At 46.0% G+C, this 17,624-nt stretch overlaps 1 protein-coding gene and 1 pseudogene across 3 annotated transcripts; both read left to right on the top strand.

Annotated features, from left to right (window-relative positions):
* Positions 1 to 1,332: 1,332 nt before the first annotated feature.
* On the top strand, positions 1,333 to 7,606 carry ASB12 (ankyrin repeat and SOCS box containing 12). Of its 3 annotated transcripts, none has more exons than XM_054471900.2 (3): positions 1,333 to 1,376; positions 6,133 to 6,979; positions 7,339 to 7,503. In XM_054471900.2, exons 2-3 carry the CDS (start codon positions 6,157 to 6,159, stop codon positions 7,470 to 7,472), a joined length of 957 nt encoding a protein of 318 aa, XP_054327875.1. In that variant the 5' UTR covers positions 1,333 to 1,376; positions 6,133 to 6,156; the 3' UTR covers positions 7,473 to 7,503. The 3 variants fall into 3 exon arrangements, with proteins under 3 accessions (XP_054327875.1, XP_054327874.1, XP_054327873.1); XM_054471899.1 differs by lacking the exon at positions 1,333 to 1,376 and adding an exon at positions 4,967 to 5,090 and having other exon boundaries at positions 7,339 to 7,606; XM_054471898.1 differs by lacking the exon at positions 1,333 to 1,376 and adding an exon at positions 5,004 to 5,117 and having other exon boundaries at positions 7,339 to 7,606.
* A 1,503-nt stretch (positions 7,607 to 9,109) lies between these two features.
* LOC134739012 (uncharacterized) lies at positions 9,110 to 17,624 on the top strand (annotated as a pseudogene).

The raw sequence follows: 17,624 nt of genomic DNA, 5'->3' as shown, positions 1-17,624 counted from the left end.
AGAGCTGAGTTTTTGACAAAGTTCTCAGTGCTGGACACATTAAACTAATGATGATGCTTTAGGGTGAGGAGAGTGGGAGGTTGTGGGCATTTTCTTCAGTCTGAGCCTGGTGGGTCAGTGGACTGGGAAGGTCTTTATAAATGACCAAGGCCTTCTTAAGCTTTAGAAAAACTGAGTGAGAACACATTCTGTTATGGAGGCTTCTCCTTCCTACCCTCCTCCTCACTCTGAGCAGTGGGGGAAGGGGAGGGGCAATGAGTTGGAGGATATGCAGAGAGGCTCAGTTCAGAAGAGAAAAAAGAAGAGATTCCTCAGGGATCTAGAACTAGAAATACCACCTGACCCAGCAATCCCATTACTGGGTATATACCCAAAGGATTATAAATCATGCTGCTATAAAGACACATGCACACGTATGTTTATTGTGGCACTATTCACAATAGCAAAGACTTGGAACCAAGCCAAATGTCCAACAATGATAGACTGGATTAAGAAAATGTGTCACATATACACCATGGAATACTATGCAGCCATAAAAAAGGATGAGTTCATGTCCTTTGTAGGGACATGGATGAAGCTGGAAACCATCCTTCTCAGCAAACTATCGCAAGGACAAAAAACCAAACACCACATGTTGTCACTCATAGGTGGGAATTGAACAATGAGAACACATGGACACAGGAAGGGGAACCTCACACACTGGGGCCTGTTTGGGGTGGGGGGAGTTGGGAGGGATAGCATTTGGAGATATACCTAATGTTAAATGACGAGTTACTGGGTGCAGCACACGAACATGGCACATGTATACATATGTAACTAACCTGCACGTTGTGCACATGTACCCTAAAACTTAAAGTATAATTTAAAAAAAAAAAAAGAAAAAAGAAGAGAAAAAAAAGAGTGTGCTAGGCTGAGGCTGGGCCTTCTCAGTGCCCCCTGGTGGAGGTGTGGGAACAACCGCAGCTCTGGGGCCTCACCCTGGCTCCCATTTGAGTGGCAGGGAGGGATATAGGAGGATAGGCTGGGAGCAGGAACCCTAGCCTCGCCAGGCACCTGTCCATCTGTCAGTCAGTCCTTCCAGGACTTCCCCATGGGAGAGCCCCTCCTCTTACTAAAATCGCTCCCAGAATGGCACTGGTAAGATAACACGGCCTGGGAAGAGGGGGTGGAGGGTAGCCTAAAATTAGCCCCTTGGACCAAGACTAGGGGCTGACTCCTAGTCTTTCAGAGGCATTGTTAACAGTGGGAACCGAGAGCCCCAGCTGCTCCAGGTTGGGGCCGTAGGGGCTCCCTCAGGAGGGGACACCAGGACCCCAGTGTTTCACAGAGGGGCGGGGGCAGCGACCCCGGGCAGCACGGCCTCAGGCTGAAGCCCGGTGAGTACCTGGAGCCTAGTACTGGTTTGAGAAGAGTGACCACTGCGGGCCCGGAGACCTGTGATCACCCACTACCCGTTGTAGGCTGTTTCCGCTGCGTCTGGGACGTGGTGGGAGTTGGGGGAGGCGCTTGGAAGGTCGTTAGGGCAACCCACCAGGAGGAGGGAGGAGGGATATAATGCCAGCTCCCTGCCTTGTGTGTCCCAAGAGGGTATGTCTGCCTAGGACCTCGGGTCTAAACAGACCTGCTTCTTGAGAGCAATTGTGATTTTACACTACAGGAAGTGTGGAGATTTGTCTTTGTGTCCCTGTGTGGTGTAGGCTAGTCTGTGTGTATGGGTGCCTTAGAATGGGTTTAAGGGCATAAGGACAGAACTCCTAAGGGTGGGAGAAGGAAGATGAGGCTTAAAAACGTTCTACTAATGCCTGAAGGAATGATCTAGGATGCACGGAAACCAACCACTTTCCTGTAGGAGTACTTAACCTGGATTCACAGACACCAAGAGGGCCTTAGATAGAATTCAAGGGGTCCAGAAATTTGGATGAGTAGACAATTACCTTTTTTCCCCCTAACCCCTAACTAAAATTTACTATTTCCTTCAAGGATGAATGCAGGTATCAAATGGCAGTAGCATAACCAGTTCATGTAATTTGGTTACCAGAAGAAACCACAGATATTTCATATCATATTACAGTTGTGGCAGAGATCTTGAAATGTCATTTATTACCACTTAGAAATTATTACTAGACCTTTTTATTTAATGTGTTACTAAAGAACATCTCTTACTATATCAGGCATTTAAAAATATTTTGACAGTCACATTTTAATATAATTGGTTTCCTTTAATTTTATGTGTTTTATGTAGTAAAAACCATTCTGAAAGGCGTTTACAGACTTCGCTAGTTTGTCACAGGAACCAGTATCACAAAAAAAGGTTTAAAACTCCTACATCTTTAGGATCAGTAAGGAGCTATGTGCACATAACAGGCACATAGTAACTCTTTGATTAATAAACTACAGCAAAGTGAGGTTAGACAACAGGCTAGCTGGATTTCCTTGTCCTTATATAATGGAGGCACAATTCACTCCAGTGCCACAGCCAGCTGGAGAGCATGGCTTGGTCTCCCTCTGGAGGCTCATTATATGAGCTCTGCTGTGGGCTCTTGGTATGACTTAGCAAGAGCTTCAGCATTTCCCTCTGCCACTCCCTGCCAATTATCTCCCCAGACCCCAGTCCCTAAAATAAAATGTTAAGGAGGGAATTCCTACCAGTTATCAGAATAAATTATTTGTAAAGGAACCTTCCATTACTGAAGACCCTGGAATTCAGCATGACACTCAAAAGCTGAAGATCCTGGGAGCTGCAATGTGACTCTGCTGGAGTCAAGGGAGAGGGGTATGTGTTTGTGTTTCATCTTGTAATAGAAAGAACAGGAGGAGGAGTAGAGAAACCTGGATTCTATTTCTGACTCTGCTTTTGCCTTGATGTAAGGCATATGGCAAACCCCTTACCCTCTCTGGACTCAGTTTCCTCCATCCAAAAAATGGGGATAATATTACCTATTTTGTTACATGAAATTGCTTTGAAAAGCACAGGATTATAAGTGTGTTATGAGTTCTTGTTAATGAGACAACTAAAAATAACAACCATGTGACCTTACTAAAGTCCCTGCTCTGCTCTGAACCTTGGTTTCCCCATCTCTAAATTGCAAAAATTAAATTAAATGATCTACAAGGTCCCTGGCAGCTCTGAGGTTCTAGAACATTAAGTAGGGAGCAATAGCCTTAGAAAACGGAGACATAAGTAATAATCATCATCATAGTAAAAATAGTTACTGAGAACTTCTTTCAGGCACTATTCTGAGCACTTACTATGTACTAACTCATTTAATCCTAACAACCCTCCAAGGCAAGTACTATTGTTATTTTGTCTTTACAGATGAAGAAATGGGCACAGAGAGATTAAGTGACCTGTGCCCTTAATGCTACTAAATGCTAGAGCTGGGGTAGAAGCAGAACTCCCATGTTTTGCCACTACCACATATGGCCTCTTTATCTGCACTAGGGGCAAACAAAGACCAATATAGAAGTTACAATACAGTGTGATGACGGCTATAGTGCTATAACATAGACTCTGGAGGAATTAACTTGGCAGAAGGAGTTGCATGTGGCAGAAAGAAACATGGTGTATATGGAGAGCCATCACTTCTTGTCTCTTGTCACTGGATCTCAGGATATAAGTCAAGGAGTAGTAGGAAGTGAGGCTGGAGATATTGGCCAAGATTTGTTCATGAAGGACCTCTGAGCTGGGCTAAAGTATTTGGGCTGTAGCTGGAAAGAAAGGGGAGCCATTAAGGTATTTAAAACAGAGGACTGGTAGAGATGAGATATGTATTTTTAAATTACCACTTTAGCAACAATGTGGAGAAAATATTGAAAGGAGAAACTACCTATGAGACCACTATAACTGCTGAGGCAAAAGGCAGTGGGGGCCTAGATAAAGCATGGTCAATGAGAATGGTCCCTGAAGAGCACAGATGGTCGGGAGAGGTCTTTAGTAGGTAAAATCCACAGGACTTGATGGGATTTTATGAGAGTGGGATAAAGAGGCAAGAGGATTGACAGGAGTCTTGGTTTTGGTTTGGTTGACCAGGTAGATGGTGAGGAAATGATATATGGATCAAGTTTAGTCATGGTGGTAGTGGTGGTGATGTGATACTGCTGTCTTTGAAATGCTTGAAGAAACTCAGTGAATACATGCCTGGAGCTAAAGAGAGAGCTAGGGGCTTGGATAGAGATGCTTAAAATAATCAGAATAAAGGTGAGAGCGACTGGAGAGAAGAGGATGGAGAAGAGAACATAAATATTTCAGGGGAGAATGGGAAGGGAGAAAAATCAGAAGAGTGTGCTGGCAAGGAAGCTGATGGAGGAGTTTGTAGGGAGGAGTGGTCTGTAGGGATAGATATTCCAGAAAAGTCAGGGAAGAAAAGATCTTCAAGATATCCACTGGATTTAACCACAAAGATGACCTTTGGAAGAGCTTTCTCGGTGTATGTTTGAGGGTGGGTGAAGCCATACTGCAGAGAATGGATAAGTGAATGGAAGGTGGTGAAGTACATAGTAGAAAACTATTTGGATATGTTTGGTGTAAAGAAGGGAGAGAAAGAGAAAGATAGCTAGAGTGGGACAAAGGACCGTAGAAGTTTATTCTCCTAAGTTTTGTCTCCTAAGATGGAGGCTGAAGGTGCAGAGTATGTAGTAGCTCTCTTACTCCTAACAACCTCATGAGAAAGGGACTTCCATTTCTGTCTTATAGATGAGGAAACTGAGTCCCAAAGAAGGGAAGAGACTTACCCAAGGTTACTCAGCAAAGAACTGAGAGTGCTGAGCTGCAAACCTGGGTCTGCTGGATTTCCAAAATCCTGTCCTTCCCATTGCACCCCAAGAATGAATAAATAATAAGACCATATATGGAGCTGATGCTGGTGGGTGGGGAGGGGCCTAAAGTTTAGGGTGACCCTACCCACCCACCTCATAATTTTCTTTCTATGAGGTAGGTACCTGAGGTCCCAGACTAACAAAGAGGGGTGGGGGTAGACAGTGAATAAAAGAAAGTATGAGGCCCTGAGACCTCGGCTGCAGGGTATGGGAGAGTAGGGGAACTTAAGCTCTGAGAAACCTGCCAGCTCGCCCTGATGACATTACAAACTGAGGTGGGCGACCTTGACACTGAAGCACTGGTAAGGTCAGAGGTTAGGTTGAGTCAGACATTGAGCCATGAGTGGTTTTGTAGGGCCTGAGGATTATGGGAAGAGAAGAGCTGAAGGTTGAGTCAAAGGCTCTAGCCTGGGTCAGACAGACAGGATGGAAAAAAGCTTAAGCCAGAGGAATGGGGAGGCAGTGTTGGTAATCAAAGGGACTCCTGGATTAAATTGGTCCTGGGGTAGAATTTAGTTGTAATCAGAGAGGAAACTTGCCCTGGGAGCCTCAACTGTTTCCTGCCATCTGTCTTCATTTTACTTGAAATATGTTCTTTGTAATACCACCTCTTCATTTAATCAGTAAATATCATTCAATACCAATCTCCTGAATACTTCTGTTCCTGAAATGTGGGGCCTTCATCTGAGGGAAGGTTACAGAAGGCTCGGATGAGGGAGCTTTGGTCATATATGAGGGGCTGTGAAGAGTTAAACTATCTGAAAATGGAGTTAAGGGCTTGCCCCAAAAGATTGATGTCAGAAAGCTCAGGGATGACAACTTGACACCACAAAGTATGGTTCTATTGGCCTAGCCAGTGCCAGGTCAGAGCCACCTTACTAATCCACACATTCTGAACTGAGGAAAATGCATCTACCAAATTTCCAGCCATGATATAACCCTACTAGGGGTAGAGGAATACAAGATGAATACAGGGTCCTTGCCCTGGAGTTTATACACTAATGGAACACAGATAAGCGGAAATGTGGTGTGAAAGTTCATAGCTGAAGTTGTGATCCTTCAGAATCCCTGAGCAGGAAGAGGAGATTAGAGAAGGCTTCCTAGAAGTAGGAGTTTGAGGGGTAGGCAGAAGAGTGTATACAAAGGTATCAAACTGTAAAATGCCATGACCTGCCAAGATAGTGGGATTGGGAGTGAGAAGTAGGAGACCCATGAATGAGTAGCCTGATGGTGAAATGGAGGGAGATTTCAAGGGGGGTGCGTGGTCAGGCTTTTGATGGGTACCCTCATTCTCTCCCACTTGTTTGTCACCCACAGATCTGGCATTTCCTTGTGCTCATAATGAGAATAGTTCTCCAATTAGCCAAGATGAACTTCATGGACATCACCAAGATCTTCTCCCTCCTGCAGCCCGACAAGGAGGAGGAGGACACTGACACAGAGGAGAAGCAGGCTCTCAATCAAGCAGTGTATGACAACGACTCCTATACTTTGGACCAGCTTTTGCGCCAGGAGCGTTACAAACGTTTCATCAACAGCAGGAGTGGCTGGGGCGTTCCTGGGACACCATTGCGCTTGGCTGCTTCTTATGGCCACTTGAGCTGTTTGCAAGTCCTCTTAGCCCATGGTGCTGATGTTGACAGCTTGGATGTCAAGGCACAGACACCACTTTTCACTGCTGTCAGTCATGGCCATCTGGACTGTGTACGTGTGCTTTTGGAAGCTGGTGCCTGTCCTGGTGGTAGCATCTACAACAACTGTTCTCCCGTGCTCACAGCTGCCCGTGATGGTGCTGTTGCTATCCTGCAGGAGCTCCTAGGCCATGGTGCAGAGGCCAACGTCAAAGCTAAACTACCAGTCTGGGCATCAAACATAGCTTCATGTTCTGGCCCCCTCTATTTGGCCGCAGTCTACGGGCACCTGGACTGTTTCCGCCTGCTTTTGCTCCATGGGGCAGACCCTGACTACAACTGCACTGACCAGGGCCTATTGGCTCGTGTCCCAAGACCCCGCACCCTCCTTGAAATCTGCCTCCATCATAATTGTGAGCCAGAGTACATCCAGCTGTTAATCGATTTTGGTGCTAATATCTACCTTCCATCTCTCTCCCTTGACCTGACCTCACAAGATGATAAAGGCATTGCATTGCTGCTACAGGCCCGAGGTGAGTGGTGAACAGGCCAGCCTCATAGGCCACCTGGCTTGCAGGTCCCAGGGCCCCAAATCATTGTATAAGCCAATCCTCTGAGGTGCACTGGAGAAAACTCCATCTTCCTCCCTCTCCTGGGGCCCCAGTAGAGAAGAGGTTATGTATTCCATGTTAGAGAAAGGTCACTAAGATAAGGTTGAGTGGGGGTGGGGAGCATTAGCCCAATTTCTGGTTCTGGCTCTGCCAATGACTGTTTTATTTCTTGGGAAGGATAGAGCATTAGGGCTGTAGTAGCCAGGGGAGGGTGGATGTAGGCTTGTGTGGGAGAATTTTGCTGATAATTGCTCCTCATGACCTGTTTCTTCTTGCTGTAGCCACTCCACGGTCACTTCTATCACAGGCCCGTTTAGTCATCCGCAGAGCCTTGTGCCAGGCTGGCCAGCCACAAGCCATCAACCAGCTGGATATTCCTCCCATGTTGATTAGCTATCTAAAACACCAACTGTAATCTTGCAGTCTCCCCAGGAACTTATGATGCCTCCAAAAACCACCTGGGGACTCAGGTAGCTGGAGGGCATTACAGCCTCATCCACTTACCTGGAGCTGCTCTCCTGTATTATCCTCCACAATAAAATTCTCCAGAAAATAAGTCCCAGTGTCTGCTGTGTCTGGTGTGTGTGGGCATGGATAGGGGCATGGGTGTTATTGAGGGAAGGGGTATGATTGGCCATGGGGAAGGATAGCAAATGGTCTGGTATCTGACAGGCACAGGAGTCTGTAAGACCAAAAGAGGAAACTAACCTAATGGCCTTTACCTCCCCACCAAGATCCTTTAGAGAGTTTTGGGAGCTGTGTTGCCCTGGAAGCAAGGTCCTGAATAATACAAATAGGTAGAAGGGTAGCATCAGCTTGCCCAGCCCTGTGCCTCCCTTCAATTCTCTGGCTGCTACAAGACACCTTTTCATTGCCTGTCCCCCAGTCCCATATTACTTTGAGTCAAGTGACTGAGGAGCCTCCCATTCACTCACCTTGAATCATAGGCTGCATTTCCATTAGTCCAGTTTATATTCAAGATCTGCCTGGGTAAACAAACTATCAAATATTTATGACAGAATAGCTAATGTGAAAAATAAATTGGTTACATAGGTGATAGGCTGAGAATCCAAGTAAGACAAGCAGATAACCTAGAGATTAGCAAGTGCAGGAAGCCAACATAACTTCTAGGCTTCAGGGGTAAGGGAGGAGGGACAGGGGTCATCTGATTGAAAGTGAAATTGCAGGCCTGCCCACAGGGGCTAAAGCCACAGATGAGAAATGCGCCTGAGCTAGAGGATGGGAAGAGGTAGCCTCTTCTTTCCCTCATTCCTGCCCTTCAATCTGCCTCTGAAGTCTCTCATTGAGGAAACCAGAAGTCAATTAATATTAGAACCTGAGAAACACAGCTTACAGGGGTCAACCCCCTTGCAATCAGAGTGAGGGTGAGGTGGTGAAGAATGGAGGGACCATGGGAGGAGGTAATATGACCTAAACCAGGAGCTGGAATCACACAGCAGAATTGGAAGTATGCTGATAGCAGGAACCACAGAGGAGACACAGCAGGGGCACCACTCAAGGCAGAGAAGGCAGAGGCTAAGTACGCTGGCTTCTCCATTTTCCCTGCCTTCCCACCAGTGCCTTCTATCGGTTAAACCCAGCCAGTAGGTGGTTGACTTGGAAGCCTGGGAAATGCAGCCCGTAGGGGTCAGACCCCCTATAATGTGGAGAACAGGGGAAGGAGGCAAACAGACCCTGGACCAGCACAGATATCCACTTAAATCCAGGGAAATTCACTTTACTAAATTTTAATCCCTCCACAGGACCTTCTTGTATTTCTCCTGTACAACTGTGGGTGAGGACATGGATGAGCAGTTAAAGGGACACAAGATTAAGGGGTAGAGGAGGAGAGCTCAGATAATCTGTCCCCAGGAAGCACTTTACATATTTAGAGCCCTTCCTGGGAGCTGCTTTGATGGTCTCCTATATCATGCTCCCCTATCACTGGGAAAGGGAGGCAGAGCACAGAGTCTTAATCTGATTTGCCCCTCACCTCTCTCACCTCCCCCACTCTCCCTAGCTACTTCTGCCTGAGAGACTTTAAGAAGGAAGATGAGAAAACTGGACATCTATCTCCATGCTCCCACCCCACCTAGCTTTCAGATTTTCATTCTTAGGCACTTTGGGAAACAGTGCAACTGTTTTTCTCCAAGGAACATGATAACTAAAGAACTGAGGGCTTCAGGGTAGGCATCCTCAGCTCTCTTCTATCTTTCTTTCAATCTGGGCTCCTAAGTGGTAGTTTATGCAAAACCCCACCCCTAGCCCTGCCTGCCATTCCCTTAGGGACCTTGGGGACTGAGTCAACCTCAGCAGCCCTATCTGCTATAGATCCCCAGGAAAGTACACACTTCGAATGGGGCCTGGCCAAGGTGGCCTCCTCCATGGCATCTGGGACACAGACTCTGGTTGACCCAAGAAGGCACATGGACACTCTGGGCATTTCAAAGTACATGTGCTTGAGGAGGTTATAGGAATGTACAAAATTCTAGGTAAAGAGGAAGGGCCAAAACTCTTAGCTTCAATTTCCCAGATAAGGGAATTGAGAACCCAACTAAGGTAAGTGCCCATGTTATTATTTATGGTCCAGCTCTTCAAAGTACTTCTAGCTGTTCTTTCTCTGGTTGCCTGTGCTGTTAGTGAGAAGAGACAACTTTAAGTCCTGGTGCCTTAATCTTTTCCCCTCCCCAGGCCTCATCATTCCCATCCAGAAAATGGGCCATGAGTTGGAATGAATCACCTCAAATTCTGATGATGACTTTTCCAAGGCAATTTTGCCTAGGAAGTGTGAGAAGAAAGCAGAGATGCTATTACTGCACCTAGAGTGAAATCTTCCTCTTGGCCTTTAGTGTCTTGTTGGCACTGACTCCAGGTGAAAGCTCAGTTTCCTCAAGCCCCCTTACCCCCAGCACAGTCACTAGCTTTCAGAAGGCCAAATCTTAACTACGTCAGGTAAGCTAGGCCCCTTATCTCCCTTTTATCTCTCCTGACCTCCCTTTCCTTTCTGCCTTACTTCCTTCCTCTCTCCCTCATTTCTTCTCTCTGGCTATCATCTTAATGTTGTACTTCCCAAATTCATATGTTGGAACGTAATCCCCAGTGTGACAGTATTAGGTGGTGAGGCCTTTGGGAAGTGATTAAATCATGAAGGCTCCAGTTTCGTGAATGGGATTAGTGACCTTATAAAAGAGGCCCCAAAGACATCCCTCACCCCTTTCACCATATGAGGACATAGCAAGAAGATGCTGTTAATAAACTAGAAAGTGGGCCCTCACCGGACACCAAATCTGCTGGCACCTTGATCTTGGACTTTCCAGCCCCCCAAACTGAGAGAAATAAATTTCTGTTGTTTCTAAATTGCCCAGTCTAAGGTATTTTGTTATAGTAGTGCAAGCAGACTAAGACACCTCCCTTTCTTCCTTCCTGACATTGCCATTATCCTGGATCTTGGCTCTGCTTTGTACATGCCATTATCAGTCTGCACTCTCTCCTGCAATGGGAAAATTATTTTGCTTTATTCAAAAAGATGGCCCCCAAGGACTACATCCAAAGTGTAAAATGGCCCATGGGACTCCAGAAACCAGAGAGATCCCCATTCAGCTGCTAACTTGACAGAAAGCCTGATGGAGAAGGTGGTATTTGATCTTTGCTTTGAAAGGTGGAAAGAATTTTAATCAGCAGAGAGGAAGCAAAAGGTATTAGTGGAGGGAACTCTATGAGCAAAAGCATAGAAGTGGGAAAATGCAGGGCAGCTTGGTTTCAGTTCAGTGAATTTGAACGGGAGCTAGGTTGCAGACTAGACCAAAGACAGCCATGAATACCTTGGTTTTTTAGACTTGAAGGTTTCAGTTCTTAGAATGGGACACTTACACTCACAGGAATGACTTCCTGAGCATATGGAGAACATGCTCCCTGATTTCCCAGGACATATCTGCTAGCATTAACTAAACCACTGTTGTGTGTGCACATATCAATTTACTTACAAGTTATTTGCACACCTATAGTTTCATTTACTTCTTAGAAAAATTCTGTGAGGTAAGCAGAACAGTTTTTGTACAGATGTTGCAACTAAAGCCCAGAGAAGGGAGGGGACTTGACACAGTGAGGCAGTGGCAGAGCCAGGACTGAACCCACAAGACTCCTGATGCCCAAGCCAGTGTCCTTTCCCAGGATGCTGCTTTGCTTCATATGTGAATGTCAGCACTGAGGCAGGGGTGGTGCATGGAGGTTGCAAGCTCTGACTTCATTTTCCAGGCCTGGGTCCCCGCCCTCCCGCCAATAGAACTTAGCACTAAGGAGTGATGTAGCAAGGTAGGAAAAGGTGGCAGCCCCAGTGACTGGGGATAAGCTAAAGGGGCTGGGCTAAGCCCACAGTGAGGGGCTGGGCATATGGGAGGATCACAGGCCTCCCCCTCCCTGCCTATGGGTCAGAGGGTCCCCGATTCTACTTTGCTGGTTATTTCCAAACTCTAAAGGGGTTTCATTGTTCCCTCAGCCTTGAGGAAAGCCTGCTCCTAAACAGTCAAGCCAATGACCATCTGTTTCATCCTGGTATCTTCTGAGCTCTATCCACCTACAGGCACAGAAGACATTAGCTTCCAGCTACTAGCCTACTTGCTAGCTCCTACTTTGCCAGTCTCCAAGTAGGCTGCTTCTTCCCTGGAGAAAATCAGAGGCTAGGCTGGTGGCAGAATCTGGTCCAGTGATACCTCCAATGCTCTGGCTTGCAGTTCCTTCACCTCCTTGACTCTTGCACTACCCCTCACTCTCCATTTTAGTATCCTTGGCCTTACCTGGAAATGTAGGTTCCCCTTTCTAGTCAGAATTGCTTGCTTTCCCTGAAGTTACATTCCTGGAACTCCATGGTTTGATTCCACAGAATCTATTCGACAGATATTTATTGAGTACCTATTCTGTGCCAGGAACTGCATTTCAGGCACCACATAAGCCTAATTTATCTGCATTTCCCCTCTCCCCTGTCTTCCCTTCCCTCACTGTCCATCTTTGACTCTGTCTTCAGTCACTTCAGTCTCCACACTAACTTTGGATCAAGCCATTGTCCTCTCCTAAGCCTGGTCTAAGGAACACTATAGAAGAAATAGAAATAACTAATCATCATAGAAATCTAAAGAATCGAGAGAAGAGTGATGGTCACCAGAGGCTGGGGGACTTTGGGGGAAAAGAAATGGGGGGATTATTCATCAAAGGGTACAAAGTTTCAGATAAAGAGGATGTGATGGTTAATATAGAGTGTCAACTTGATTGGATTGAAGGATGCAAATTATTGTTCCTGGGTGTGTCTGTGAGGTGGCTGCCAAAAGAGATTATTAAAATCTGAGTCAGTGGACTGGGAGAGGCAGACCCTGCCTCACACAATCTGGGTGGGCACAATCTAACCAGCTGCCTGCTCGGCTAGAATAAAGCAGGCAGAAGAACGTGGAAGGAATAGACTGCCTGAGTCTTCCAGTCTTCACCATTCTCCTGTGCTGGATGCTTACTGCCCTCGATCGTCAAACTCCAAGTTCTTCAGCTTTTGGACTCTTGGACTTACACCAGTGGTTTGCCAGGGGCTCTCAGGCCTTCGGCCACTGACTGAAGGCTGCAATGTTGGCTTCCCTACATTTGAGGTGTTGCGACTCAGACTGGTTTTCTTGCTCCTCAGCTTGCACAAGGCCTACTGTGGGACTTCACCTTGTGATTGTGTGAGTCAATAATACTCCTTAATAAACTCCCTTTTATATATACATATATCCTATTAGTCCTGTCCCTCTAGATAACCCTATTACAGATTTTGGTACCAGACGTGGGGTGGTTCTAGAGAAACAGAATATTAAGGATGGAGTTCTTCAGTTGGTTTTGGGGTTTCTGGGGTTGGTTGCTTAATATGATTAGACCCCAAAATGCTAAGGACTCTACTTCTAATAGTATGGAAAACATTGATAGTCCTTGGTGTGAACTGTTTAGAGAGTTATGCAAAATAAACACATTTGATACTCCTGATTCACTGCTTGTGAGAGGCAAGGAGTTTAGTGACTATACATAATACCTTTGACCATATGTGGAGAACCAATTAATATAATAATGTTGGTTGGTTGCTCCTAAATTAACTGGACAAAATGATGAAAGAAAATGATGAACTCAGGGATTCTAACTCTCAGCTCCAGAAGTACATACTGATCCTCAAATCTTCTAAGATTGCCCTGAGTGAGAGTCTTATCTCCTATAGAGAAACAGCTGAAATTGTGTAAAATCAGACACAAATTCTTGCCATGCAAGTGGCTGACTTGCAATGAAAGGTGCATGCACAGCCTCACCAGGTGTCTACTGTTAAAGTGAGGACATTGATTAGAAAAGAGTGGGACCCTGCAATTTGGAATGAAGACATGTGGGAGGACCCTGATGAGGCTGCGGGCACTGGCCCCTAAATAGTGATGATCCTTTTTTTTGCCAGAGAAAACAGCCTCCTTACCCCCAGTGGTGGCAAGATCCCCTCCCTATCCATGCTGCCATCAGCCTTTCCACCTTTGTCTGAGGAGATTAACCATGAACTGCCTGAGGCAACAGTAATGTCCTCCCTTGAGGCACTTGCCAGGCAAGACAATGTTGATTCTCCTCAGGACCCACCCGCAACACCGCTGTTTGCTTCTAGTCCTAACTAAACTCAAGTCCCAGCGTGACCCTAGAGATGAGGTTTAGAGTGTGACACACAAGGAGGTGCACTACACACTCTAAAAGAACTGCTTGTGTTTTCTAATTTACATAAGCAGAAATCTGGAGAACAGGCATGGGAATGGATACTAAGGGTGTGGGATAATGGTGGAAGGAACATGAAGTTGGATCAGGCTGAATTTATTGATATGGGCCCACTAAGCAGGGATCCTGCATTTACTGTTGCAGCTTGGGGAGTTAATAAACGTTCAAATAGTTTATTTGCTTGGTTAGCTGAAATGTGGAGCAAAGGATGGCCTACTGTGAGCAAGCTGGAAATGCCTGATCTTCCTTGGTTTACTATAGAGGAAGGGATCCAAAGGCTTAGGAGGATTGGAATGCTAGAGTGGATTAATCACTTTAGACCTACTCATCCCAGCTGGGAGGATCCAGAAGACATACCCTTCACCAGTAGTTTGTGAAACAGATTTGTGATGGGAACACCTGCATCCTTGAAGAGCTCTGTGATTGCTCTTCTCTGTATGCCAGATCTTACATTGGGAACCGCAGTAACTAAATCAGAAAAATTTAAATGCAATGAGAATAACTGGATCCTGAGGTGGCAGGGGTCAAGTGGCAGCACTCAACCATCAAAGGCAAGATGGGTGTAGTTACCGTAATGGAGAGCAAGGCAAAGCAGCCATCAGAATAGTCTGACTTGTGCAGAGCTCTGGCTTTGGCCAATTAAACACGGTGTTCCTGGAAGTGAAATTGATAGAAAGCCTACTGCATTCTTTCTTAATTTGTAGGAGCAGAAAACTTTGAGGTCAAGTGGACAAAAGACTAATTGGTAGTGTAAAAATATAGAATCACAGCCCCTCAATCAATTTCCAGACCTGAACCAGTTTATAGACCCAGGACCCCTTGAATGAAGGTGAAGCCGAATCCCCTTGAGGAAAGACTCAACTACAACACCAACAATTTATGCTGTTAATCTTTCTCCCATCCTTCCCCAAGGAGACTTCTGGCCTTTTACCAGAGTAACTGCATTGGGGAAAGGGGAATGATTAGATTTTTTGGGGACTACTGGACACTGGCCCTGAGCTGACATTGATTCCAGGGGGCCCAAAATGTCATTGAGGTTCTCCAGTTAAAGTAGGGGCTTATGGAGGTCAGGTAATTAATGGAGTTTTAGCTCAGGTCTGACTTACAGTGGGTCCAGTGGGTCCCCAGATTCAACCTATGGTCACCTCACCAGTACATGAATGCATAATTGGCATAGACATACCTAGCAGCTGGCAGAATCCCCACATTGGTTTGCTGGCTGGTAGGGTGAGGGCTGTAAATCAAAAACAATATCACATCCCTGGAGAGATTGCAGAGATTAGTGCTACCATCAAGGACTTAAAAGATGCAGGGGTGGTGATTCCCACCACAACCCCATTCAACTGTCTTATTTGGCCTGTGCAGAAAAAAGATGAATCTTGGAGACTGACAGCAAATTATCATAAGCTTAGCCAAATGGTGACTCCAATTGCAGCTGCTATACCAGATGTGGTTTCATTGCTTGAGCAAATTAACACATCTCCTGGTACCTGGTATGCAGCCTTTGATTTGGCAAATGCCTTTTTCTTCATTCTTGTCCATAAGGACCATATGAAGCAATTTGCCTTTAGCTGGCAAGGCCAGAAATATACCTTCACTGTCTTACCTCAGGGGTATACCTACTCTCCAGCTTTATGCCATAATCTTGTTCACAGAGATCTTGATCACATTTCCCCTCCACAAAATATCACACTAGTCCATTACATTGATGACCTTATGCTGATTAGATCCAGTGAGCAAGAAGTAGCAAACACATTGGACTTATTGGTGAGACATTTGCATGCCAAAGGATGGGAAATAAATCCAACTAAAATTCAGGGAGCTTCTACCTCAGTAAAATTTCTGGGGGTGCAGTGGTGTGGGGTCTGTTGAGATATTCCTTCTAAGGTGAAGGATAAGTTGCTGCATTTGGCCCCTCCTACAACCAAGAAAGAGGCACGATGCCTAGTGGACCTATTTGGATTTTGGAGGCAACACATTCCTCATTTGGGTATGTTACTCTGGCCCATTTATTGAGTGACCTGAAAGGCTAGCAGTTTTGAGTGGGGTCCAGAACAGGAGAAGGCTCTGAAATAGGTCTAGGCTGCTGTGCAAGCTGCTCTGCCACTTGGGCCATATGACCCTACAGATCCAATGATGCTCAAAGTGTCAGTGGCAGATAGGGATGCTGTTTGGAGCCTTTGACAGGGCCCCACAGGTGAATCACAGTGGAGGCCTCTGGGATTTTGGAGCAAGGCCCTGAAATCTTCTGCAGGTAACTACTCTCCTTTTGAAAGACAGCTCCTGGCCTGTTACTGGGCTTTGGTGGAAACTGAATGTTTGACTCTGGGTCATCAAGTCACCATGCGACCTGAACTCCTGTCATGAACTGGGTGCTTTCTGACCCATCTATCCATAAAGTGGGGCATGCATAGTAGCATTCCATCATCAAATGAAAGTGGTAGTATATACAAGATTGGGCTTGAGCAGGTACTGAGGGCACAAGTAAGTTACATGAAAAAATGGCTCAAATGTCCATGGTCCCCACTCCTGCCACCCTGCCTTCTCTCCTCAAGCCTGCACCAGTGGCCTCATGGGGAGTTTCTTATGATCAGTTAACAGAGGAAGAGAAGACTAGGACCTGGTTCACAGATGGTTCTGCATGATATGCAGGCACCACCCAAAAGTGGACAGCTGCAGCTCCTTCCTAGGACATCCCTGAAGGACAGCAGTGAAGGGAAATTTTCCCAGTGGGCAGAGTTTGGAGCAGTGCACCTGGTTGTGCACTTTGCTTGGGAGGAAGAATGGCCAGATGTGCAATTTTTTACTGTTTCATGAACTATAGCCAATAATTTGGTTAAATGGTCAGGGACTTGGAATAAGCATGATTGGAGAATTGGTGACAAAAAAATTTGAGGAAGAGGTATGTGGATGGACCCCTCTGAGTGGTCTAAAACTAAGAAGATATTTGTATCTCATGTGAGTGCTCACCAAAGGGTGACCTCAGCAGAGGAGGATTTTAATAATCAAGTGGATAGGATGACTCATTCTGTGGACGCCACTCAGCCTCTTTCCCCAGCCACCACTGTCATAGCCCAATGAGCCTATGAACAAAGTGGCTGTGGTGTCAAGGATGGAGGTTATGCATGGGCTTTGCAACAAGAACTTCCACTCACCAAGGCTGACCTGGCTGCAGCCACCACTGAGTGCCCAATTTGCCAGCAGCAGAGACCAACACTGAGCCCTCCATATGACACCATTCCTCTGGGTGATCAGCCAGCTACTTTGTGGCAGGTTGATTATATTGCACCTCCTCCATCATGGAAAGGGCAGTGGTTTGTCCTCCCCAGGACAGACACTTATTCTGGATATGGGTTTGCACATTCTGTGTGCAATCATTCTGCAAAGACTACCATCCGTGGACTCACAGAATGCCTTATCCACAGTCATGGTATTCCACACAGCATTGCCTCTGACCAAGGCACTCACTTTATGGCTAAAGAAGTGCAGCAGTGGGTTCATGCTCATGGAATTCACTGGTCTTACCATGTTTCCCATTATCCTGAAGCAGTTGGAATGATAGAACGGTGAAATGGCCTTTTGAAGTCACAAGTACAATGCGAACTAGGTGACAATACTTTGCAGGGCTGGGGCAAAATTCTCCAGAAGGCTGTGTATACTCTAAATCAGTGTCCAATATATGGTACTGTTCCTCTCATAGCCAGGATTCACGGGGTCCAGTCATCAATGGGTGGAAGTAGCACCATTCACCATCACCCCTAGTGACCCACTAACAAAATTTTTGCTTCATGTTCATTACTTTCTACTGGCCTAG

This window comes from Pongo pygmaeus, chromosome X (assembly GCF_028885625.2).
Source record: "Pongo pygmaeus isolate AG05252 chromosome X, NHGRI_mPonPyg2-v2.0_pri, whole genome shotgun sequence".
Lineage (NCBI taxonomy): Eukaryota > Metazoa > Chordata > Mammalia > Primates > Hominidae > Pongo > Pongo pygmaeus.
The sequence above is the reverse complement of the archived record's forward strand: the minus strand, read 5'-3'. Positions and strand labels throughout refer to the sequence as shown.